The 26,416-nt window shown below is 40.2% G+C and overlaps 2 protein-coding genes across 5 annotated transcripts; one reads left to right on the plus strand and one right to left on the minus strand.

The window, feature by feature from the left end:
- The first annotated feature begins 1,578 nt into the window (after window positions 1-1,578).
- LOC308294681 (kelch domain-containing protein 10-like) lies at window positions 1,579-9,797 on the plus strand. The gene is made up of 10 exons (XM_080737463.1): window positions 1,579-1,768; window positions 3,218-3,313; window positions 4,212-4,433; window positions 5,327-5,481; window positions 5,574-5,722; window positions 5,812-5,896; window positions 6,000-6,066; window positions 6,196-6,243; window positions 6,359-6,498; window positions 7,055-9,797. Exons 1-10 carry the CDS (start codon window positions 1,663-1,665, stop codon window positions 7,262-7,264), a joined length of 1,278 nt encoding a protein of 425 aa, XP_080593589.1. The 5' UTR covers window positions 1,579-1,662; the 3' UTR covers window positions 7,265-9,797.
- A 198-nt stretch (window positions 9,798-9,995) lies between these two features.
- On the minus strand, window positions 9,996-25,612 carry LOC308294733 (uncharacterized protein). Of its 4 annotated transcripts, none has more exons than XM_080737545.1 (20): window positions 25,465-25,612; window positions 22,211-22,339; window positions 22,003-22,109; window positions 21,642-21,756; window positions 21,336-21,452; window positions 21,117-21,178; window positions 19,857-20,009; window positions 18,561-18,752; window positions 18,032-18,122; window positions 17,735-17,876; window positions 17,223-17,406; window positions 16,321-16,420; window positions 15,725-15,858; window positions 14,406-14,437; window positions 14,161-14,273; window positions 13,792-13,937; window positions 13,618-13,712; window positions 13,216-13,246; window positions 12,958-13,066; window positions 9,996-11,265 (listed from the first exon to the last, which is right to left on the minus strand). In XM_080737545.1, exons 1-20 carry the CDS (start codon window positions 25,514-25,516, stop codon window positions 11,183-11,185), a joined length of 2,187 nt encoding a protein of 728 aa, XP_080593671.1. In that variant the 5' UTR covers window positions 25,517-25,612; the 3' UTR covers window positions 9,996-11,182. The 4 variants fall into 4 exon arrangements, with proteins under 4 accessions (XP_080593671.1, XP_080593670.1, XP_080593673.1 ...); XM_080737544.1 differs by having other exon boundaries at window positions 13,168-13,246; XM_080737547.1 differs by lacking the exon at window positions 25,465-25,612 and having other exon boundaries at window positions 13,168-13,246; window positions 21,642-21,745; window positions 22,211-22,244.
- Between the last annotated feature and the right edge of the window lie 804 nt (window positions 25,613-26,416).

Consider the following 26,416-nt stretch of genomic DNA (forward strand, 5'->3'; position numbering starts at 1 on the left):
ATATATGGGCATAAAAGGGATTTGGTTCCCCTGACATTACAGTGATGTCAGTGGCTGGTTCTACAGAGGGGATCTCCATTTATGGGCATAAAAGGGAATGTATGTATGATGATGTCAGATATCATAGACGTCATAGGACTTTCACATAACGAATAACTGAGTAAGCATGTAAACCCGTAAAATCTATATTTGGGCATGGCTGATTTATGACCTCATCATGATGACACGAGCAAACACAGCTGAATTGTATAAATGATCAGTGCAGAAACCAACAGAAGTATTTGACCAAGACTCTTCGATTTAAACATCAACAAAGGTGTGACGTTTGTTGATGGTCACGTGTGACGGACGGACGGACGGACGGACGGACGGACGGCCGGTGGAGGTTTTCATAGTAAACTGCTCCCTGACGGTCGCAAAAAAACAAAACAAAAAAAAACAAACAACATACATAACCACTAGATCTGCTATTTTCGAAAGATGTTTAGCCATATAGCCTTGTGAAATGGGACGTTCTGCAATCTGCATAGGCCTAATGAGTATTTTCTACTTTGGGAACTTTATAACTCTATAAGTAGGTCTACATTTTGATACGTGTACTTTTACTGAAGTAGCATACATTTTATACCAGACTTTTACTTGTAAAGGAGTACTTTTACATTGCAGTATTGATTAGGGTGACCATATTTCCAGCCACTCAAACCGGGACGCAAAACACTGTTGCCTAAAACTGGGACCCTAAAAGCAATGCGCACGTTACCGCGCACGTGCGTGCCCATTCTCTAACGTTCGTGCACGCGCACACATGCACCTTAGGGTTGCAAACAGGCAGTGAGTGATTGACAAACAGGCTCAGTGTTGAATTCAGACACGCAATTAATTTGTTCCTTTTTGAGCGGTGGTCACAACGCTCCTATACGTGGCCGTGTGTGTGGGTCTGTCTGTTTGTCTGTCTGTATGTCTGTCTGTCTGTCTCCGGGTATGTAGCCTGGCCCTGCAGTAACCTTTTCTGACCACACATGTTAAGGGAGGGGCGCTGTTGTTCAGGATAGGCCAGGCATAGGCCAGGCACACTCACACACAAACACACACAGGGGCCACACACACACACACACACACACACACACACACACACACACACACACACACACACACACACACACACACACACACACACACACACCACCGCTCAGTTCACACGAGTGTGATTTTTTCTGATTGGTTTGGTGAGCATGTTTTGTTTTCATGAAAAGAACATGATAAATGTCTATACAACCACTGAAAACAGCTACTATTATTTTAATTCTGGCGAAAACCGGGACAATTTTGCAGTGAATGTTGAAAACCGGGACATATTAGTGTTTTAGAGATATTTGTCGGGACACTGGGACACGCAGCTTGAAAACGGGACTGTCCCGGGTAAAACGGGACGTCTGGTCACCCTAAATAGTATTGATACTTTTACTTGAGTAAAGAATTCCGAATCCGAGAAAGCCTGGTGAGGCGAGGTTAGAATCCGAGTACTTTCCCCACCAAGCTGGTGGTGTGAGTTTCCTGCTTGGTGGCTGCCGCTGCCAGTCTGATGCAACAACGACACCATTTCGGTTGAAGTCGCCTCCGCAAAGCTGGGTTACTATTCTACCGTCAACGCTTTAGGCAACAATGTCTTTCGCAGTAGATGACGATGGAGAACATTGTGGCAACAACAACGACAATCAGCTGAATAAGTTCGAAAAGCTATCGTGGAGGCCCTCCATCCGTGATTCAGGTTTGTAAACAAACGGAATCCAGTCTGGTGTCTGTCTGTGCAAACTGCAGCAGCAGCAGCAGCAGCAGCAGCGTCACGACCTGTGATGACACCTTAGCAGTGGAACTGATTTGTGGAATGCATCGGTTGTCAGTTTAATAACGTTTTGGTAAATGATTTCAGTAGATTTTTTGGCCAATACAATAGCCAAAGCTAGCTACTGTGTATCCCGCTACGGAACAGCCAACATTCTCCCAATGTTTTGTTTATTTATGTGTCAGTCTGTTAAACCACGAATACGATGTTTGTTTTTCTTCTTCTTCTTTCCCTCAAATGAAACATACAAACAGTTCATTATGAAAGGGCTGCATGGTTTTGGCTATCCGCAAGCAACTCTTTGATCCTATTTTTTATATCTGGAATCTTGAGTTGCACAGGGATGACAGGGAGGGGTTTAACCTTTTTTTGTATTATGAATTGAGTATAAACCCTAACCCCAATGCAAACACGCCTAACCTTACAGCTTTCTTTAGCCGCAAATTGCAACACTAGATTCTTTTAATAATCGGATGAATCTAGGGTTGCAATACCTCCCATAGGCAGCCAATGCATCAAAACAGTTTTTTGCTATCTGATTGTATTAAACGACGTCAAACTCACCAATATTGCGGCTTAGAAAGCTTAGAATGTACTCTTTCTATCTGCAAAGTGTTTGTTTCAGAAAAATCCACCGTAAACATGTTATGATTTATTTTTCTGTCAAGAAATCCGAGCAGACATGGTTTAAGTGTTGAACTTCGGAAGCGCTCGCCTTGTATAACGCAACGTCCCGCTGCCTCCTGCATTATGTGACATTTAGAACCAGGTGGTCATAGGACCGTTGAGAGATTTTCCACGAGCGCTTCCAAGCAAACTTTAATACAATCAGATAGCAAAAAACAGTTTTGATGCATTGGCTGCCTATGGGAGGTATTGCAAATTCATCCGATTATTAAAAAAATCTAGTGTTGCAATTTGCGGCTACAGCTTTCTTGTGGTCTGTGACTGTATCCTTTTAGTTGATCGTGTATCAGTGAACTGTCCTGTACTGTACCCTTTCCTATGCAAACATAAACAGTATTCAATCAATCAAAACAGCCAATGCATCCAAACGAAAAAAATCTGATTCTATTAAACAACGTTAAACTCACCAACATTGCAGCTGTACGGAAAGCTTGAATTATCCTCTTTCTATCTGCAAAGTGTTTTTATTTCATCAGATAGGATTTTTCTGTTTGGCAAGGCTTGGTATTGCAACTCTAGATTCCATATATTAACAATAGGATCTAAGAGTTGCCTGCGGCTAGTTTTGGCATAGCCTCGGGAACCCAGGCTTTTAGTTTTGGCATGGTCTTTCTTGGGACTGTGTGTGGGTCAGCAGGAGTGTCATAAGTGTTGTTTTCAATGCTATTTCTTCTGACTGAATGACAGGTTCTTCTAAGAAACGAATGCGATGGCTTCAGGCTAGGCGCATATTCTCCCCGTCCTGCCCCAACCTGCGAATTCCCAACCGGTTTCTGAGGGAAGGTGGGTCTAGAGACCAATGTTGGCAGCATAAAATCTACCCATCAACTGCACTTGCCTCTCAGTTTAATTACTGTATTTCTCTTACTGATCCAAATGCATATTTCAGTATAATTTTGATAATGATAATTTTTGATAGTCGACATCCAAAATAAGTGATTTGTGAACAGTGTTACAAGCCCTGATGACACTGTTCTTGGAAAAGGAATACAAAACAAAAGTTTCAGTAAAAGATGATAAGTTGTTGTTAGAAGGGGCACGGTGGCGCAGTGGTTAGCACTTCGCCTCACAGCTAGAAGGTCCTGGGTTCGATTCCCGCCGGGGGAAGCTGTGGGCGCTGGGGGCGTGTTCCTCCACCCGCGTCATCAGCACCCACACCCTAGGTGGGGTTGGCGATAGGGCCTTTCTGTGGTGAGTTTGCATGTTCTCCCCGTGTCTCCTTGGGCATAGACCCTCACACAAAAACATGCAGTAGTCCTGGTTTCTTTACTACCTCCCCCTAGCCAGCCGGGTGCTCCCCAATGTCCCCTGGCGCGGCAGGGGGAGAGCGGAAACCAGGACTACAGGTTAGGTAGTCACCGGGTGAGAAAAATGGGTTGCAAAAACGTGGGATAAAAAAATAATAAAAAAAGATGATATGTTGTTATGCTATAGCCTTTATTTTTATCTGATTATAGTAGTTTTTCATGCCTTTGATTGAATGCTCATTTTGACCCAGTTCACTTATTCACTAGTGATATGAGCTACAGGAGAAGTAGGGGAATACCTGTTTACTGTATGTATTGTGTACCATATTTATACTGAGCTTGTAGATCGTCTATTTTTGTGCAACTCAGGCTTTACATATTTAATCTGTACTGAAAACACCTCACTGTGTTAAATGTGCTGTTCTCTTCCTCAGGGCATTGTGCCCCTCCTGCCCGTAGTGGGCACCGCTGTGTTGCAGACAATGCCAACCTTTATGTGTTTGGAGGTTACAACCCAGACTTTGATGAGGCAGGTGGTTCCGAGAACGAAGACTACCCACTGTTCAGAGAGCTATGGAGGTTTCACTTTGCCACGGCCACCTGGCAGCAGGTCCGGACCGAGGGCTACATGCCCACCGAGCTTGCCTCAATGTCAAGTAAGTAGTAGTGGTTGTTTGACTGATCGGTATCCCGAGGTTATCCAACGGAAGGAATGGCTTGGAGAGATACAGCGTCTGGATGTTGGTTACAGGGCAAGCACAAAACTGATCATTTGTTTGTCACATACACGCACATTTGATTTTATTGAATCATGACAAGTAGAAAATAAGCATTTTGATCAACTGTTGTGGCCATATTTTACATACATGCCGTGTGTCTTCTGCTGTGAGGTCACTCACATTAAGAGCACACTTGGCACTTCTGCTTGAACTGACCGGGCAGCTACTGTTAGTTGGCACCCTCGGTCCATTTATCATTGTAGCAAATAAATTGTGACTAAAATAGAGAACAAAACATTGACAAAAATAAATCATATTCAGGCAAATTGATGCAGTAGTGAATGTTAGAAAATTCTGGGTAGCATAATTCAGTTGATCTTCCTTGTAAGATAGATACTGTTTTGTTTTATTTTTTGTATTTTTTATCTCTGCCTGGCCGGATGATCTCTAAAATGAGAAATTACACATATGTTTTCCCGGATTGAAAGGGTTAAATTTGCCTCATGGTGGCACAAGAAGAGTCCAGTTCACGTTTTCCCTGTTTTCCTCGTATATGCCCTGCCCATTTGTACGAGACTAGATTTTCTATTATTTTCCTTTTTGCTACTTCTGCTTAGATTTTGTCCAAACTCATACAAATCGGTACACATTATCTCTTGATCCCAAAGCAGGTCTAGGCCAATGACCATAGTGGCTCGTAGTAGCAGAGCGGAGAATGGCTATAGTTTATTTTTTATCTCCGCAACCTTAAGTTGCCATAACTATCCGTGTTACTTTTAAATTCCTGCTTCAACAATTCAAAAAGTATTCTGTTTTTCTCTGTCCCCTAGCTGTTTTGCATGGGAACAACCTGCTTGTTTTTGGTGGCACTGGGATTCCATTTGGTGAAAACAATGGCAATGATGTCCATGTCTGCAATGTTATATACAAACGCTGGAACTTACTCAACTGCAGAGGGAAGAAACCCAACAGAATATATGGGCAGGTAAGGAGAGCTTTACTGTGAATTCAGTCATACATGCAGTCTTACCTCATCTCATCACTATTTAGGTTTCTATTCACCATCTCCACTTCCAGGCTATGGTCATTATAAATGGCTACCTCTACGTGTTTGGAGGGACAACTGGTTATCTTTATAGTACAGACTTACACAGACTGGACCTCGCCACCAGAGAGTGGACCCACCTCAAGCCCAGCAATGCTCCCTCAGATCTGCCTGAGGAGAGGTCAGTCTGTGGAGTAATTGAAATATAGTCTGGGGTATGTGTAATCCTTGGGGAATCCCTGCAATATTAATGAACATTTATCCACTCAGGTACAGACATGAGCTAGCACACGATGGACAGAGAATATACATTCTAGGAGGGGGCACGTCCTGGACTTCCTACCCCCTAGACAAGGTACAAGATGGAAGGGCTTGCTTTGTAAACACAATGCAGAGGAAATGATGTGGTCAGATGGTCATTGTTATGTATTGGGCTAATTCCAAGTTTCTCTTGCCAGATTCATGTGTACAACCTAGAGACAAATTACTGGGAGGAAATAACCACCAAACCTCATGAGAAAATAGGTTTGTGACTTATGAAAAAGTAGGTTGTTATGCATCCATATGATTTTACTATGGCGGTGCCGTAAATTCAGAAATATTAAATTAAAGAAATACCCATGCTTTACCCAATCAATGTGTCATCTACACCAGGATATCCTGCTGCACGCCGGTGTCACAGCTGTGTTCAGGTCAAAGACGGTAAGCGAACAAACTACCGTTTGTATTTTTTCACTGATCATAAACTTGGACCTGCCCATGAAATATTTGTGGATACCGTTCTTATGTCTCTGTCTCTCTCTCTCTCTCCAACCAGAGGTGTTTATATGTGGGGGTTATAATGGAGAGCAGATCCTGTCTGACCTGTGGAAGCTCAATCTGCAGACCTTCCAGTGGACCAGGATGCCAGCTCTCATGCCAGAGCCAGCCTACTTCCACTGTGCTGCAGTCACTCCGGTTAGTACAATACAGCGTGTGTGCAAACAAAGGCACACTTGGTAGATGTGTGGATTTCCATTTTGTGTCAGTTCCGCTATATTAGACATGTGATGCCTGTGTGGAGTGGGACTGTGTGTAACCAGGTGATCAAATAATAAATCGCAGGGAAAAAATCGATTCAAGCAGACTTCGAGGGTTGAGACCAATGTAAAACTTCCGTCTTCATTTGCCATTGTCCCACAGTTCCTAACACATCTGCTGGCATCAAAACGGGAGCGAGTGGTGTGAAAATAAAACACCACATGTAGCGGAAGAGAGGAACAGATATCAGGCATGCTGTATAGAAAAACAATGTTTTTTTAGCTGGCAAGTGGCAACGTATTTCTAGCTGCATGTCTCGGTGTAATCGTCCCCTTTAAAGCAACATATTTATAGCTGCTTGTGACGGTATGATCGCCCCCTTAGAAGTGTTTGTTTACAGTCTATTACGTTTTTAACTCTTTTGCAAGATTCTTGGAAGATATAGATTTTTCTTTCTTTTTCAACATAAGTCACTGCTTCCTCTCTCCTTCAGGCTGGCTGTATGTACATTCATGGTGGTGTAGTGAATATGTCTGAGAATCGCAGAACTGGTTCCTTGTACAAAGTGTGGTTGGTTGTCCCCAGCCTGCTGGAGCTGACCTGGGAGAAGCTGCTCAAAGCCTTCCCTCGCCTTGCTCAACTCTCCACTCTACAGTTGCTCAGCCTGGGCCTCACACACACAATGATACAGCGCCTCAAGTAGATGCTGGATTGCCAGAGGCAAAGGGGCGTCTGACAGATCAAGCACTAAATAACCCTCAGGCCGTTGTTGAGTAGCCACAAACTCACAGAAGAACAAAGGTCTGAGAATGGACTGAAGAAGCATACTGATGTGGATTGATGCCTGATCATTCTTGAAAACCAAAACATTTGATGCCTTTTTATTTCAATCTTATTCTTATGTAAACGTGCTTTGCTTCTGAGACCAGCTGCAATGTTTTAAGCTTGTCTGCTCTGCATGAGCTCACAGTCAACAGAACATGGCACATATCAGGATTGGATTAGTCCCCATTCAGTAGGAGCCTTGCCTTGATGTGTGAGAACCAGAATCACAAATGCCGTCGTCTTGCTTTTCCCACCCAATATGTGCGTTCCAGAAGGTAATTATTTGTGCTTTTAAATCCATTTGCTGGCCCTTTCTATTTAACTCTGTCACTGTAATGAAGGAAACAAATATGAAAGGGAATGTTCCAGAAAATATTGTTTTTGAAGCTGAAAGGAAAAAGAATGTTGCTTCTGGTGCTGTAATTTTGCTATCATTAAGAGGCAGGGATATACTTGTGTGACTATAGTTGAACGATGACACTATATGACATGTACAGTTTACTGCTGCTATGCCCACTGTGAAATACTCATGCTGTAGGTAAACATAACTATTTTTCTAAACTGCTGAACTGTTGCATCTCAGCCAAACGTGGCGCTGTCAAAGAAAAGATGTGGGATTGTGTGTCTATTTCTTATTGGAAACAGAATCGGCAATGTAGCGCATGAAAATAGCCAACACATTCGCAGTGCGATACGTTGTCAGCTTGTAGATCGGCTAATGTCGGTGCACGATACTGATGTGCAACAAAGTATAAATCACCCCTTAGTGTTGGATGAATAAGCAGCATGTCAATCACACCTTTTCCTACCTACCTGTTGGGTGAATATGGGATAAAAAAAAACATCCTGTCTATAACTTAAGCATTAATGTACGTGAGTAGGTTGGAGTGGCTTATTGTCAGCCAAGCAACGAAGGTGCCTCGGGCTGTAAGAAGATGGATTGCTGAGGTGCGCGCCACAACTCCAGTCAGTTCCCATTACCTACTACATGTCTACCCGAACCATGCTACTCATACACTGAGTTGGCAGTAATGACATCACTGTGAATTTTCGAGTGCCTCTTTCATTTTCCCCATGTTTTATTGAAAGGGATTTTTGAGCGCTTTAGAAATGTGTATATTATTTCAGCTGTAGCGCCAAGTCGATTGCTGAGGATATCATCCAGTGCCTTCAGTCTTCATCCAAATAAGCTTTTATTTGGTTTCAGACCATTTTAACCTGCCTGTAGACCTTTTCATTTGCCACACCCGGTGCTCTGCATTCATGAGCCATTTTATATTTGCATACCCACCTGAGTCCTTTTATTGAACCTTGTACAATCTTGTTGTACAAAGTTGTTGGCATCGTAATAAAGGACAGTTACATATTTGTCATCACCTCTTAATATAACATTCTTAATTCCTGGAAATATCAAGCATACTCAGGATTTAAATGCTGTGATGAAGAGTTAATTGAGCTTATGTACTTGACTACAGATCCTGCTCCCTAGAATTCACAGCAAGCATTGAGCAAGGTTATTATAGTCAACTAATACTAAACTAAAACTAGGTCTGGAAGATACACATTTTAATGAAGACCTTTGAACTAACTAAAACATTTATCCATGAAAATGCACTTAACCTATTTTTAAATTGGCCTTTCTATTGCCTTTTAACTCACTTTGATTTATTGTCGATATCTTTGATACATTTTATCTCATGTATATAAGTTCTTTGTCACTTGTGTTCAAATGTTCAGGAAAACTCATCAGAGTTCAGCTTAGCACGTACAGTAAGGTATTACATATTTTTCACATTGGTGTTAGAGATTTAAAGTTATTCTCACACAGAATATTCTTTTCTTTTTCTTCCAAAACTATACTTTTGCAATATTTAACGTGTGATTTAAGTTATGGTCTTATTTATTTGACATGATGATGGTCTGCTTTGTTTGCCTTCTGAAAAGTACTGTACCTTATTGCTTTATAAGACCAACATGTTTTGCCTCATCTGCATTGGGGCTGGGTAATTATCAATCAGTATGGTGATATGATCAATCTTTCTTTTATTGGTTTTAATCACTTAAGCTCATTTGACATCTAAACAAATTCAAAAATAAAAGATAAATAAAGAATATTGTCAGAATACAATATCATTGTATCAATTTCTAAATAAAGGTATTTGTTAAAAAATATTGTGAAATTTAATTTTGTCCGTATTGCTCAGCCCTAATCTGCATTACTTGGTTGATGTCATTGGCAGTGAATATGATCTGTTTTGCATGCCCTTATGGTCTGCATGATGTCACTTTACATACAGTAGAGTAGACTATGGTAGGGAGATAATGTTTCCTCAAAGCCAACTATGACTGTATTATACATTGTTTTGTAATTCCATTGTGTACAATCAATAAATGTACCGGCAGCAGGTTTTTCCCAACATGTTGCTCTCTCTTTCTTTCTCTAGTATAAGTATAAATAATAATCGCCAAAATCGATTACTTTGATTAACCACTTATGGCCTATTTGTTGTACAACAGTGTTGAGGAAAAAGTTAAAGTAGCCAATCGACAATCTCAAAATGGGTCTTAATGAGATGTGAGAAATAAACGTTTTCAAACATTTCCCCCAAAATATATTATTTTATTAAAATCTTTAAAACGATGAAATCGCTTAGTTATATTAACTGTTTGACCCTTAATTATTATATCCAAAAAAATCCTGTCTCACACAGTTTTACATGAAAATAGTCACACTTTTTCTTTCAGTCACAATTTAAGTAATACAATTAATGATTCAAGGTGATTAAATGAAATACTTTTGAGAGCTGTTACTATAGTTAACAAAAGTTAATGAAAAGCATTAAACTTACAAAATACAGTTTTACAAATATATGTTATCCATTAGCAGCACTATAAAAAATAATCTATCCACCTCAAACATGCCTTGGCTTACAGTGTATAACCAGGTAACAATTAGTCGGGTACATTAAGTTTACAATGACAGAAGTAGACAAATTCACTGGAATATCAAAGTACTAGTTTTTATTGCCTTGAGACCTGTTCTGCAAAAACATTTTTATATACGTATATACTGTATATATAATATACAGTGTGTGTGTACAGTATATAATATGTTTTCCTTCTTCCCAGAAGCGGTAAGAAAATAAATATAAGATGGCTTGTGTGGACTTAGTTGATTTATGAATACAGAACAATGACTCCAGTGCATCCACAACTGATTCTGAGCTAAATTAAATTTCAGGATTTCACTGAAGAGTTATTTGTTTCATGTTATGATTGATGTATGTCGGTGTGCAAGGGGCGAGACATCTTATATTTGAAATGTTCAGGTTGATAGAAGGCAATAAAAAACAGAATATTTGAATGGCCATGCTGGCCTTTGACCTATTGTATATCAGTGCAATCACAAAACATACAGTACCTCCCTGAGTTGTTATCATAGCGAAATGCTTAACACAAATAAGTAGAAAAGCAAAATGCTTCAGAATACACAAACTCAACCATTAACTTATCTGGCTCAATAGAACTTAGCAGTAACAAGAATAACATTTCACATCAAAAGGTTTTCATGATAATAAAATATGGAGTACATTTGGGCTAACATGTTTGGGTTACAGTACTAGTGGCGAAAAAAGAACTTCTGGGAACTCCGATTACACAGTGACCCACTGTTATGCCGGATTTATACTTAGTTACAAGCTGGTATCCAAAAATACTATAGCTCACAACGTGCAGTAGAAGGCACAACGCATGTGCTGTTTTCGGTGCTTGCCATTTGCATGCAAACAAGAATAATTCAGGCTTTAAAGCAGCTTGCTGGAGAAGGAGCAAAGAAGTAGAGAGCCAGTAGAATAAGGTAGACCACCACCAGAGCAGTGCCTGAGAGATGAACATAACAGTCAATAACAGTTGAACAGGAGACTTAGAAAATATAAAATAGAATTAATGTTTATATTGAAGTAATTGGATTGGAGCAACCAACAATATTCTATTCTAAAATATCATAGGTTAGGTTAGCTTTGAAAAAGAGGTCTCTAATTTTATTTTTATAAATGCAGCACTACATCACAATGATTATGATTCAGAATGACATTTGCAAGTAATTGACTGTGATGATTTGTGATGACTTCTATTTGTTTGTACAAATAGTATTCATACTTTGCAACTGCATAGGTATAACACATGTTGACTCTTGTCTATATATATATATTTTTTTATGTTATTTCTTCTTAAAGCTGCACTATGCAAGATTGTATCTATTTTAAATCATTTGAGGGGTTGAAAACAAAACATGGGATATCAGCCCATCTTGCCCCCTGGGTAAAATACTATAAATGTACTGCAATGAGGTAAATTGTATATAAAAACACTTACCTCTTGCTGCCACATGGGGCCACTAACGTACTTAAAATGTAAAGACTACTTCTAGTCCATGGGCCAGACGGGTTGTCGGTATCAAAAAGGTGGCAAAGGTTACCATGCATTTTTGAAAAGCTCTATATCTGTAGATTATATTTTGGTATGATAACCCTTTCTTAGACACAGCTAAATTGGTGTTATCAGCCGCTGGAGTTGGTGTCCCATTAACTTTACATTACAGGGAAAAAAAGCAAAAAAATAATCTGCTTTTAGTAGCATAAGAGGGGTCAAACTAGGGGTTTGTCATGATGCCGAATCCATTGCAAGCATTTGTTTTGCGCAAAAAAACATTCCTTGGGCTATAAATGGCCTCAGAAAACGATGCATGTATGGGTGTGCATTCATGTTAGTCAGAGGCCTTAGGGTTTTATTTCTCGTGCTAATCAGTCTAAAAGCGCCACATTTTGCACAGATGTAGCCCAGGGCATGCTCTAATGATTTAGCTAGGGCGCCCGAGTCGGTGACCTTCGGGGTCGCCACAGCTCCAGAAAAACATTGGTTTAGTGATGAAAAGTTATGAGTCAACACTTTTCAGAGTTTTGTGGATGTTTTCTGGAGCCCGAAGGTCACCGACTCGGGCGCCCTAGCTAAATCATTAGAGCATGCCCTGGGCTACATCTGTGCAAAATTTGGCGCTTTTAGACTGATTAGCATGAGAAATAAAACCCTGAGGCCTCCGACTAACATGAATGCACACACTGTCTTCTGAGGCCATTTATAGCCCAAGGAATGTTTTTTGTGCAAAACAGATGCTTGCAATGGATTCAGCATCATGAAAACCCCCTAGTTTGACCCCTCTTATGCTACTAAAAGCAGATTATTTTTTTACCTTTTTTCCTGTAATGTAAAGTTAATGGGACACCAACTCTAGAGGCTGATAACACCAATTTAGCTGTGTCTAAGAAAGGGTTATCATACCAAAATATAATCTACAGATATAGAGCTTTTCAAAAATGCATGATAACCTTTGCCACCTTTTTGATACCGACAACCCGTCTGGCCCATGGACTATTCAGCTTGAACACTTCAGCAGCTAAGAGCAGTAGTCAACCAGGGTAAAGTCCTGCCCTGACACAATGAAATGCACTTGGCACCTAAGTTCATTATGATTCTGAAAGGTGCTGCTGGATTAGTCATTGTATAACAACTTACCCTGAAAATAGTCTGACTTGCCATCCATGAAGATGTAATTGACGACAATCACACTGAAGATACTGGCCCACAGGTGCAAGTCACAGAATATGAGCAAGAAGCCCACATCCTAAACAATGCACAAATAGTATATGTTATCAGGAAACGAAACCACCATCACCAGTAGGTTTTCTTTCTGCAAAAGCAACAATAATAAGGAGGGTGTCTTACATAGAAAGCGTTGAATAAGACGAGCAAAGGAATTTGTAGCATGCACACCTGCACGGCAATACAGCTCCCCACCTCCAGACTGAAAATGTAAACCATTTTGATACAGTTAGTATATTTCTTTACACAGTGGCAGAGGTTTCTTTAGAGCAGTGATTTTCAAAATGAGGTACCCCAGGGGTCCTTGGGGGGTCCCAAAATCATCATTTAACTTTAACCCTATTTTATACTTTGGCTAGATACCTGAAGGTCAAATGACCGAAAGCGTGAAAACAACATTTTATTGTGTTAAAATATTGACACATTTTAACACTATAAATCTATAAATAGTATAAACTATAAGTCTATTTTCAGATCAATTTGAGGGTCCTTGACATATTTGAGAACCACTGCTTTAGACTTCTGTGACGCAGCATTTAACTTTGGGGTTTCCAAAGGCAGGACCTACTGTACCTAAGGCTGATATTGTTCTGGAGGGCAAACTGGATCCCGTTGACAATCTCTGGGATCTCAGGAACCATCGCCAGAACTGTTACCCCTATGAAATACTAGCGAGAAAGAGAGAATAATGTCAAAGGTGTTATGCAAAATTCTATGCAATGTGCGTGTGAGTCAATGTCTAGTCACCTGTGAGATATTGGGCTGGCTTAGGATTGGCTGGATGTGCTCAGTGGCGAGATCAGCACATGCAGACATTAGCACAGTGCCCATGATGAGGATGACCAGTGATCTCCAGCGTGACCAGTGGACCACTGCTCCGGGATTGCCAGTTACTGAACACACACAAAGGCATTGCGTGTGCACTCGTAAGGGTCAATTTGGTTACATTTGTATACTCTCAGACTTACATAAATGCTCCGGATATTTCAGCATGAGACCATGGCGGTCTGACAGTTATCTATATTGTTAAGCACCAGATGCATATCTGGAATCAGTTGACATACAACTTAGCAGTATTTCTTACACAAAGTATGGAAACGAAGTAGAGTCTCATACCGGGCCCCACTCCAACATGGATGTCATAGATATGGGAGTGTGTCTTCAATGTGAAGATGAGACCAATGATGTAGGCAATAGGCAAGAGGACACAAACAGTGTAGATCAGCGGTCTAGACATGAGCAGACACAAGGAAAGAAACATACTGTAGGTATATTAACTATTACGACGTGTACGATTTTCTTTTTTTAAATTACAGCAAACATTACAGCTAAAATATCAAACATAATAGACAATCACTTACTCAATGTGGTCGTGGAACAATGTTTTGTTGTTCTGTTGAAGAAAATAGAAAATTCAAAACTATTTTCTCATAGTATTTAGCCTCTATTTGCCCTAGATGAGGGGCGGGCAGTGACAAAAGATAACTGTTAGTAGCCCAAGGGCTAATCGGGCAATACCTGACCAATCAGCACAAGCTAAAGTGCTCAAATTAAGAGTAACGTCGCCGTAGAAGGAGCTCATTATGTCAAAGATAGCTGGCATATTTGCAGTGATGATCAGCCCTTGCTTACTGGTCAGACTGATACACCAACAACGAATAACAAGGTGGTATTCTATATGGTACACCGCTTTGGCTGTTTGAATACTTTATCAGTCAGAAATGTAAACAGCAGGTGGTACAGTAAGACATTAAAGCTAAAAGGATAACAAAAAAGTCCCGGGGACTTGTTTCCATATTGGTCCTACCATATCTATGAAATGCATAATCAATGATTCACATTGTGTTTATTGTAGCAGTTTTATAAAATGTGTAGCAGTGTAAGTAATTGTTCTAATAATAATAATAATAATAATAATGGATTACGTTTTTATAGCGCTTTTCTAAGCAAGTTGCGAACTCAAAGTGCTTTACAATGGTCCATTCATTCATACATCTATACTATAATTTTGCGAATGTCTGAGTGAGTGAGTGAGTGAGTGAGTGAGTGAGTGAGTGAGTGAGTGAGTGTCTGTCTGTCTGTCTGTCTGTCTGTCTGAAACAGCGTTTCTCCTCAGTGGCTGGAGCAATTGATCTGAAATCGCATCACCATTAGCATATGAACACACCTAACATAACTGTGAAGCCCGTTTGTCACTTTCACAAATCGTATGCTGTATATTAGCATTTTTATGGTGCACAGCCTGTTCAGCTCAGCCTGTTGTCAGGGTTACGGTCCGTTCCTCCAGGCCATGGGATCCCATAGCCCCACACACACCTCTCTCACAGTTAGGAATGTTGCAGTGAAGAGACACTCTCTCTCTCTCTCTCTCTCTCTCTCTCTCTCTCTCTCTCTCTCTCTCTCTGCATTCATGGGTCATGCATGCACCGGGTCATCTTCCAACGGGTATGGAAAAAACTATGTGGAGACAGTAAGTGCATACATCCCCATACTTCTATTCACCTAATTTTGCTGTTAAATTATTTGTATCCATCATAAATATACAGTCCTCCATGGGCTGCTCCTTACATTATGATGCTCCCACATATTCTCACGCATGCACCAGTTACAGTAACTTGGAGCACATATCTTTGAACGGGTAAGGTCTAGTTGGAATAATTCAACAGGTGTGGTCACTGACCAGGTCATAGTGGCAGTTATGGCAGACAAATGGCCCACTACTATTGCTTGTGGTGTTTCCTGGCGTGGAGTTGGTACAAGCATCACACACCAGGTTCCCATAGGCCTTCGAGAATAGTGTGGGGGCAAACACACCTGGATGACAGTCAGAGAATTCACACCTTAGAATTACATTACAGCTGTTATCTGTTATATGACACTTTACAATAAAATTACAGCTGTTAATAATAATAATACAACTTTATTTGTATAGCACCTTTCATGACATGAAATGCAGCTCAAACGCTTTACAGAACAGAAAATGAAGCTGTCAGTCAGTAGATCGGCTGTTTTCACTAGTTTAGTACATTTTTTAGATGATGAATAGAAATCGAAAGGTTTTGGACATACAAGTTTCCACCCGACAACAACGATATGCTATAAATATATAAAGGTGCTGGGAGTGAAAATTATAATGTAGGGGTGCCTCGGATTTAAAAAAGAAATTATGGGGTGCCCTGAGACAAAAAAGTTTGGGAAACCCTGCACTAGGGTTCATGTTTAACAAACCCTTTAGGTTTTCTACAGTTAGGGGATAACAGACATTAAAGTGCTTACCTCCAATAGAGATAAAGAGCAGAGCAGAGCTCACTCCGGTAGAGCGACTATTGAAGCGCTGCTCACTGTGTTTCAGACCTCCAATGATCATACAGATACCCTGGAAGACACAAATGCCATATTTTGTTCAAGTTTATGGTTTGATATTTAGTTTAGGTCAAGGAATAATTATGTTTAATAAGCAGAGTGACTTATTATAATTTTGTATTAGTTTTTATCTTTCAGTTTCAGTTGATTGTTTCCTTTTTTTTATTAGTGTCATTATTAGTTACGTTTTTAATTATAATTTGGGGCATACGTTTATTACAATACCAACACAAATGTTAAAGCAGTTGACTCACAGTCATGTATACCTTACAATCTCAATAAACAATAGACACATTTTACCAAATTGACAAAGACTTTTAGTGTACTTTTGTAAATACACTATATAGTTTCAGTTGGTTTTCTTAAGTCTAGTTTGTTTATTTGTTTCAGTTAACAAACATAATGTCACACCTCATTTTAGTTAAGTAGTTTTAACTATAATAATCTCAACAAACTAAGTTTGCTCATTACAAGGTTTTGCCTGATGGTGGCCACTAGAGGTCAAAGGGTCACCTAGGAGCATGACTGGGCACACCAAAGGTTTCAGGACTCGGAGCCTAATGGTGGCGCTCAAGCATCATGGTTCACAAAACCCAACAGGCGATTATATTTTGTATTATTGGTGTTTTTGCATAACTTTGTTGTAATATGTCTGATAACCTAATGATGTGTTCTACTCATGCACCATGTCATATTATTTTTATTTGTAATGTTGACAGAGTCTAGACAGAGCCCCATGTTTCCATCTTGTTGTTACTGTTCTTTTAGTATCCTGAAGTAAGGAGCTTGTTTGTTAAGGAAGTAGCGTGACTTACAGGGATGAAAAGGATGCATCCTAGTAGTGTGCCAGTCAGTGCTGCTTTAACCATCTCCTGTAGACAGGGATTGTCTGTGCGGTGACCTCTGATCAGGGCTGTGATGTAGAAGGTCAACTCAGTGATGGAGCCGAAGGAAGCGTTTACCACTGCTCCCACCGCAAAGTTACTCTGGGCAGAGATACTGCAGACAAGGGAGACATCACAGGAGAACTGCTAAATCCTCAGTGATCATTTAACGCGGAGAGTGTACAAATGTAACCAAAAGGCTGTATTAACCATATTAATCAGTCTTATTGTTGGGTGACTTTGTAGGGGGACTTTTTATTTGATCGTAGAACGGTGTCATGCAAAAGTACAGAAAATAGCAGAGCTTAAGCGTTCATCTGTCGTAGATCTTCTAATTTTGATTCTAGTTTGTCTTCTAGTTTCGATTAAAACAATGTGTTTTATTAAATGTTGCACCCCTACTATAATCCATGTGTGCTTTTATCCCAAGAAAGAGAGCATACCTGGCAATTCCCATACCAATGTAATAGGACAAAGGTATTGTGGAACATAGTGCTATGCCAAACTTGGCTTCTGAGCTGGCATACTTATTGTCTTTGTCTATGTATCCAATCACCAGGGCAACTATTACCAGAGGGAGGAGATCTGAGATGGGAGTCAAAGACTTAAACAGGTTTTATGCCACCCACACACACACACACACACACACACACACACACACACACACACACACACACACACACACACACACACACACACAAAACAATGAGTCCTTCGGGTCATCTTCAGGTAAAGGATACTGACAGCAAATACATTGATCCCATCAACTGTATATTTGTAGTAGTACCAGTTTATTGCATGGTAACAGCAAAGGAGTGCTCTGGTGTCACGCTAAAAACAAAGTAAGAAAATAGAAATAACATAGTTAGTGAGTAGAACCTACTGAGTCATCTATTAAGCTTGGCTATATTGTACAAAACATGAAAATATTCGATTTTGCATATATTTACATTTTCTCCATGGTCCCAAAACATCAACTACAACTAACTAACCCTAATAAAATGATGACGATGATGATGATGATGATGATGATGATAATTATTATTAACCATCATCATCATCATCATCATAATACAATTTATTGTGTTGGGTAACCTCAAAACAAAGAGTTGCTGCACACTCAGAATCAGCACTGTATACCATGTCAATGATCTAAGTATGCCAAACCACTAGTATGGTCCTTTAAGAGGGCAGAAAGCTACTGTGGCCTCAATAAGACAATATCAACCGGCCTCAGGTGTTTATTTACTGTAACTGGATATGTCTTACCTTCACATGTGAGCATGTGGAGACAGAGATGTCCTCAGGGGCCATGAGGAGAATGGTGCCCAGGGTGCGGGCATTCATCTTTGCCACAGGGATGGTGAAGACTAGGATCCATGAGAGGAAGCAAGCCAGGGCATGAACCACTGCCAGAAGAGGATAACCGAGCAGCAGCCATACATATGTGGTCAAACGATGCTACACAACATGAAGGGAACAGTGCTTAATTAATGTGCTGAATTGATTTCCATGGAGTTTTGGTTTAGTAGTTTAGGCAGTCTGTTGCTGTTTCATAAAGGCTTTGTTCAGACTACAGGCAAATCCAATTTCACTGTAATGACTGTATTATCCACACTGTTATTAGAAAGTGACCAGATCAGATTTTTGTGTTCAGACATCATTGGTTGGTTGCATTGGTTGCTGTGGTAATGACACAGTAATGCTTAATTTATAGCTTCTCTGAAAATAGCAAATCTACAGGCTCACAACACAACGCAGTCGACACTATCAAACAACAAAGTATAAATCAGGCTTATGTCTAGAGACTGAGACACATCTTTAGAAAACAGTTTTGAATTGAATGTCAAACCACATAGGGTTGTGGTTCAAATCTGATTAGCAAAACATGTTTCTATGTGGTATATTGCTGTTCAGGTTTTAATCAAAACCAATCTGATTCCAATCTGGATCGGCCAAAAATTGGATTGGGGCTGCCGGTGTGAACATAAACCGTCTTTCTTTCCAGAACAGTCATAAGGCTCTCTAGTTTCTGTATAAAAAGCTGTGACCCGATATGATTCAGACACAGCGGTAGCACACAGGGGCGTCGCACCAAATTCTGGGCCCTGGGTACAAGGATTCACTGCGGGCCCCCCATGAATGTTAACTATTGAAAAATAGCTGATATACAAGCTCACAGTGCCGCGCTGTGAGCTTGTATATCAGCTATTTTTGAAAAATCTTGAAAATGTGTGCAAGAAACCTATGTCAAGGACCCCCAAGATGATATGTATTTGGCCACGGACCCCGATCTCAAAATATTTAGTTCCAGGGACCACCCAGAAGCAAAATTTGAGTTAGAAATGTTCGCTTAAAAAATACATATATTCAAAGATTTTCACACATTTTCACAACTTTTCATAGCAGATCTACAAGCTCGCAGCGCGGCACTTGGTGCCACGCTGTGAGCTTGTATATCTGCTATTTTTCAATAGATAAAGTTATAAGGGCCCCTCCACCTTGGGCCCCAGTAACTCAGTCCCACTTTCCTACCCCTTGTGACGCCCCTGGTAGCACACATACCCAGTAGGGTTTCCTTGGAGGTGCTCCCGGCAGTTCAGGGACTGTTCCGTCAGTGGGTGAAGGGAGCAGGATGGGTATGGTGTCCTCCACCCCATCTAAAGTGCACTCACAGTGAGGGGAATTCTCACAGCACCTCCTCACTCCATTTCCTACCTGGAGTAAGGATGGAGGTTGTTCAGAAACCAACATTAACACATCCCCTGCCATTTAACAATACCTTCGTACTCTCATGTGCCCCTGTCTCCATAGACTTCCATGTAATTCATAGTGCACGGATCATGCACACCCATGCCTAGATAATGCACCACGTGTGTCCACATTGCTCACAGCTTTCAAACAAAAAAATCCGAATGGAAATCCGTTCAGGCATTCATGAGATAGCAGCCATTATGTTTTCCTAAAATGTAAACAAAGATGGCTGCCATGTTTGAAAGATGGGGTTGCTATGGGGGTTAAACATGCAATTTCGCTATTGCTATCATGCCTACTACATTTTTTTTCTTTTTTTTTTTCTTTTTCAAAAACTGGAAATTCTCGGGACTATCGGGCCTGGCAGGGAAAGACATTGAAATAATCTCGGGACTATCGGGCCTAGCATGCAATGTTGAACTTGATATTTAATGTAATTCCTAATTATTGTTTTATGAAGAGGAAATAAAAAAGATACTTCAGAATGTGTTAGGGTGCTGACAGCTTCTGCTGGAAAGTCACAGCCCGTCTACATAAAACTCAAAAACAAATGCCAAAAGTTCCCATTTAACATCAAGCATGGATGCGTCTAAATAGAGCTGAGTTGTTTTGCTGAAATTCTGTTCAAAACAATATTGGTATTTTGGTTAATGTATTAAAATAACAAGCTAATTAGATAGAAATACATTCTATTCTATTCTAGTCTATAATGAACAGCCTTTTCTTCTTATTTTTTTGTTTTCATGGACAAAAGACACTTAGACGATTAGGAAATGTACAGTATTCTCTTGGTTTTCGTTTGATTTGGTTGAAGCAAAACAAGAATCAGGCACACTGTGTTCACTTTAATACAGCAACAATGTAATGCAAATACAATGTTAAGGTCGCTTGGACCTTAATCAGGTATTAAATTGCTGCTGTAAGAGAATACAGGATTCTTTTTTTGGGTTGATGCACCTGTCCCTTTAAGTAGGTATGCAAAATGACTTTTTTTTTTTTAACTAGGTTTGATTGGTTTGAAATAGGAAGAGACGGGGAATAACACAGAGTCCAGCTAGACACAAACAGTACCTCAAGTATTGACTTGCCAAAAGGCCACAGGAAGTACCATGCCAACTGCCAGCAAAGCTTACCTGCAAAGAGAAGGGGGGGGGAAATATATTTGGGCTCCAGTGTGACCTTGTATCAGTGAACTGTACTGTCCTGTACCTTTTCCTATGCAAACCTCTAATAAAGTATTCAATCAATCAATCAATTAGTGATCAAATGATAATGAAGACATGTCCATACCATATGTTGCTCCAAGAATAGTGATGAACATTAGTATGCTGACCACAAGGTACACCAGAAACATCCACCAACCAAACATGAACACATACGCTAGGTTTCCAAATGTGATTAGTTGACCTGATAGCAGAACAAGAAAAGTAAGACACCTGATCAGCATAGTGAAAGCCTCCATGTGAGCGATTAATTACTGATGTGTACGGTATAATATGCACTTAGTTACAGATATAAAATCAATGCCATCCATTGTCTGTATCATTTGGCAGTGGCACGAAACCTCACAAAACAATCAAATAAGCTAACCCACACCTGCATCTATGTGTGGATTTATGATGGTAAGTTCAGAGTAGAGCTCTTTCACGACATCAGAGCGCTCTCCAAGCGGACGCTCCGTCACATGGCTCTTCCATTTTCTGAAACCAAACTGATATTACATAAGCGTGCACGCGCGCGCGCACACGAATTTATTTATTTTGATATTTTTGGGGCTTTTCTGCCATTATTGATAGAACAGGTAGACAGGAAACAGGAGAGATGGGGAACAACATGCAACTAGAACGCACGACACGCTGTCAGGTATCAGAGCCTATGTGGTATGTGCCTGGACCGCTAGGCCAGCAGGCGCCCAATGTTTTTTTGAAACTCAAAATGTAGGGAAATCCTTCCTCACCCTGTAGTTGTTGACTAATTTATTGGCTTCCACTTCATTCTCTGCTCTGATGGTGGTCTTGCAGGTGATATCTTCCCAACTGTCATCACGGACAGGGTGGCTGTGACCTGAGGTCAGACATGGTGCCATTGACATGTTAATGAAATGCCATATTGTGAAATAAATACTTCTCTTGAGAAATGATACTTCCCTTCAGAATAGTGCTCACATGCGTGTGTGGACAGGCATTTAGCTGTGTGGAGTCCTGGACGGAGAGACGGATGTGGTGATGTGTTCCACGTGTCCAGTAAATCGGGTTGCTGGGAAGCTCCCTGGGAGTCCTGCTCCACTAGAGAATCTGCAACAGGAGAACACAGTTGTAATAGCCAATCTGTGAAGGGTATTTTTCCATAACAAAGAGCTTTTATACAGTATATTATCAGTGAGTTAGTGAGGTATTATAATGTGCTGAAAACTAATACATATTTAACTGGTGTTCTACAACAGTGGTTCTCAACCTTTTCAGGCCGCAACCCCCAAAATAATCATATTTTAGCTGGGGACCCCCCCCCCCCCCCACCCTGACAAGCACTAAGAGTTGAGGCATTACATTTTGTACAACACGGTTCTATTGTGAAAAGAGACGATCTACATGCTCACAACGCCTCACAATTTCTGCCTCTAATATTTGACAATTTGGCCAATGTTTAATTTATCATTTCAGAAATCAGAGGTATTAAAAAGTCCTCAAATTGTCACTTTAGAAATGTGCAGATACCCAATATACTTTATACTGGTTCGTTTACTGTTAAGTGAGAAAACAATGTTGCACATAAAGTTAATCATCTGGGGAACCCCCCGAAATAATTTGGTGACCTCCCTGGAGGTCCCGACCCACAGGTTGAGAACCACTGTTCTACAACAATTGAACAGTTATGGGTGCCTGTTGCCCGGGAGGTTAGGGCACATCTCCAGTTCGCTGCATGTCGCTCCCCGGCTCTCGCTCCCTGTTTCCTGTCTATTTTCACTGTCGCTATATCAATAAAGGCTCACAACCTCCCTTCCATTTGAATGTGCATGATATGTGCAATAACTAAAATGTTAAATCTTACATTTTGACACGACCATCATGCTTCAAACTGCTCACTAGTATCTTCAGAACAAAGTAGGGCTTTGTTTAGCCTCAATGAACCTATATAAATTAACCATGTAACAACCTGTGTCAGTCACCAGCCTGCAATATCTGTCCTTTGCTTGATATATCTCTAGTATGTGAGGTGCTGCTCCTAATTTACTGACCACATGTTCATGACAAAGAGGTCAAAAGCATGACTGTTTCATGACAAGCGAGCTGCTTCCCTTCTTGAACTTTCAGAACTGGGCCTATTCTTCCAGTTGGAGCCTATTCCTCTTTCTGACTGCAGTTTCAGCTGTAAGTGAAGATGTTTAAATGTTTGTCACTGCTGGAAATGTTATGTGATTTGCGGCAGCATTGGCCAGACTGAGGCACAAATCAAAGAGTTGCTCTTTCTCTAAGAAGACATGCTGAAGCTGTCCATGCACATAATTTGGCTGCTGATTCTGATGGGAAGATGGCGTGTCAATATCTAACTCAGTGTTTCTCAACCTTTTTTCTGCATGGGCACACTTTTCATGTCCCAATAATCCATGGGCACGCCAACATAATGCGGGGGTGTAAATATCGTCACTGTCGGGAAGAAACCTTGTATCTACAAGTTTCAAATTCGTATGTTTCTTCGCAAAGTAAAGCCCTGCTTCATCATACAAGGCTGTCGCACAACAGTGAAAACAGCAGATCTACAAGCACACAACGCCTCGCGGTGCGAGGCGTTGTGTGCTTGTAGATCGGCTGTTTTCACTATAGTTTAAATCATTTTTAGAATGATAAATACAATACTGGCTTTCAAGCAGTTTCAAGGGGCACACTTGACCCTTCTCAGGGGCACACCAAAGGTCCCCAGGCACAGTGGTTGAGAAACACTGACTAACTAGTCTCTCAAGAACAGACTAACTGAGCTCGAGCTACAACTGAGCTCCAAAAAGGATCGACCTTTTCTTAGACGATGGCTAGCCAGATTGATATCTAACTAATGGACAAAGTTATATCTGTGATCCCTAAGGATGCCTCGTGATGCGTTGCTGGCAACAAACTACACAAAAACAGACCAATTACTGATGGATATTACTAATTTATCAGTCTGTAAAAAAAGCTGAGAGAACAACAGAAGTTAGAGGATTTTTTAATGATTCAGTGTTTAAGTTTCCAACTTTTAAACAAAAAATACAAACACTAGAAGCAGACAAACAAATGGACAACATATGATTTTAAACAGTTAAATGCTATTGCATGGCCCTAGGCCGGTCACAATTGTTATATAATCACATTAAGCACTTATCTGAGCTAATAGTAATTATTTTTGCATAACTATTTCCTTAATCTGTATAAAAAAAAAGCTGGGAGAAATGAACAGAAATGTCATATTTATATCATTATTTCCAAGCTCCTTTAACCAATTCTTTCAACCTGGCATATAGGGCAATATGTAATACAATAATAATTAAAAGAAGTAAAAAAAAAAAAAAAAAAAAAAAAGCAGAACACAATTGCTATTTTTGAAAAGTTTAGAAATGATCAGGGCTTTGTAGTTACTTGTCATATCTGCCTTGTGCAATTTTGGTTTTACGAAGATTAAAAGGCAAGGCTTTCTAGGATCTCCTTTTAGTTGACCTTGTACACGTGATTTGTGCTGTCATGAAACTGTACTTTTCTCTATTGCAAACTGCTAATAAACTCTTCAATCAATCAATCAATCAATCAATCAATCAATCAATCAAAATAAGCAGAAATATAATAATTGCTTATGTTCCAATTATGTTCAAATTAATTAAATCACTATTTATTATATATTATGTATAGGCCTATGACCAGTAAGACGCCCGGCTAAGATGATAAAATGTCATGATCAATTGGTTATTGAAATATGGGAGACAATTAGATGGAGAAACCTCATGAATATAGGTTGATTACAACATGATTATGCAACTGAAAGCCTGTCCATGTTGCATCAGCTGCACAGCTTATGCCATGTCTATTTAAAGATGAATTAAAAACAAAACAAAAAACAGCATTACTAGCACGCACGCACGCATGCACGCAGGCAGGCACGCGCGCGCGCACACACACACACACACACACACACACACACACACACACACACACAGAGAGAGAGAGAGAGACAGGGATATCGCATGACAGACTAGACTCACTGTCACAGACATAATATGACGGCGACGTGTCGTCACTCGTCATATGTCTAGTTTAATTATGCTGATGTCTGTCAAGTGCAATGCGTATGCTCACACGTCTACTGGCCATATGGACATCACATAGAATGTAATCTCGTGCGTATATTGTATAAAGTTTAGCATTTAGCATTAACAAATTATGAAATGTAACTTCACCTTCGGTAGTCTGTCTTCTTCTCAGGCTTTTCGTATCGGTTGGCAGAGACATCTCTGCTCTTCCCGTTATATCTTATTGCTTAATATAGTGTACAGCGTGTACAACAGTCACTACAGTGTAATGCGCTTGTGTGTTCTTCAAGACAGCGACGCGACTCCTGCTAGCGGGCGCACTGATTCACGGATCAGACACGCGTGGTATTGTGGGAAATGTAGGCTCAATGGTGGACACTGGACAGTACATTTACTCTACTATTTGTATTTTGGGGATCTGACTTTCACTCCACTCTACATTTTAAAGACAAATATTGATATTTTTCACTGATAGGCCTACATCATTGTGAGCTTTAGGTCTGCTATTTTCACTATCATTGATATTGTTTTGAAAATGTGTGGAAGATTTTTGATTTCTTAGATTGTTTCAAAGTCTTTTGTTTTTAATAGAGCAATGCATGCATCGATATAAAAAAGATACACCACATACCCAATATTTTAGACATATTTTTATACAATACATAGACCTATATATTTAGAGGCTATAGGCCTATGAAAAACATTATGAATATACATAGCTATATTCCAGGGTCTGATTTTTTTTTTCAAGTCTAGATTTTGGCATTAGCATTTGCATATTTTGAAATATGCAAAAACATTTCTTAAATAGGGTTAGAAAACAATTAGTCAGTATTTTATGATAAGACTAAGGGAATGAAGACTGCGGCTGAACAGGAGCTGGAGGCAGAAGCTGTCTAGCTTTGGTCCATTGCGTTAGAAGTTCTCCTTAAAGCTATGTTACATAGGGTTAAGATTTAGAACAACTCCTTCTAGCTATGGACCAGGCAACCACATGATTATATAGGCTAAGTGACGCCGGTAACACAATAACCAGCCAGTACAAGGTGAAATTTGACATTATTTTGTCAAATTGTCACTTTGCTTATCGATGTCATGC

The sequence above is a fragment of the Nannobrachium achirus genome, assembly GCF_963921795.1.
Source record: "Nannobrachium achirus genome assembly, chromosome: 11".
Lineage (NCBI taxonomy): Eukaryota > Metazoa > Chordata > Actinopteri > Myctophiformes > Myctophidae > Nannobrachium > Nannobrachium achirus.

Bases quoted from the DNA above. Each gene is read 5' to 3' on its own strand.
- LOC308294733 (XM_080737544.1), bottom strand. From the start codon at position 25,516: ATGTCTCTGCCAACCGATACGAAAAGCCTGAGAAGAAGACAGACTACC. The intron at 22,110-22,210 runs GTGAGCACTATT...GTCTGACCTCAG, and splicing joins ATGCCTGTCCACACACGCAT to GTCACAGCCACCCTGTCCGT. The intron at 17,877-18,031 runs GTATCCTTTACC...CTCCCATCTCAG, and splicing joins GATCAATGTATTTGCTGTCA to ATCTCCTCCCTCTGGTAATA.
- LOC308294681 (XM_080737463.1), top strand. From the start codon at position 1,663: ATGTCTTTCGCAGTAGATGACGATGGAGAACATTGTGGCAACAACAAC. The intron at 4,434-5,326 runs GTAAGTAGTAGT...TCTGTCCCCTAG, and splicing joins CGAGCTTGCCTCAATGTCAA to CTGTTTTGCATGGGAACAAC. The intron at 6,067-6,195 runs GTTTGTGACTTA...CATCTACACCAG, and splicing joins CAAACCTCATGAGAAAATAG to GATATCCTGCTGCACGCCGG.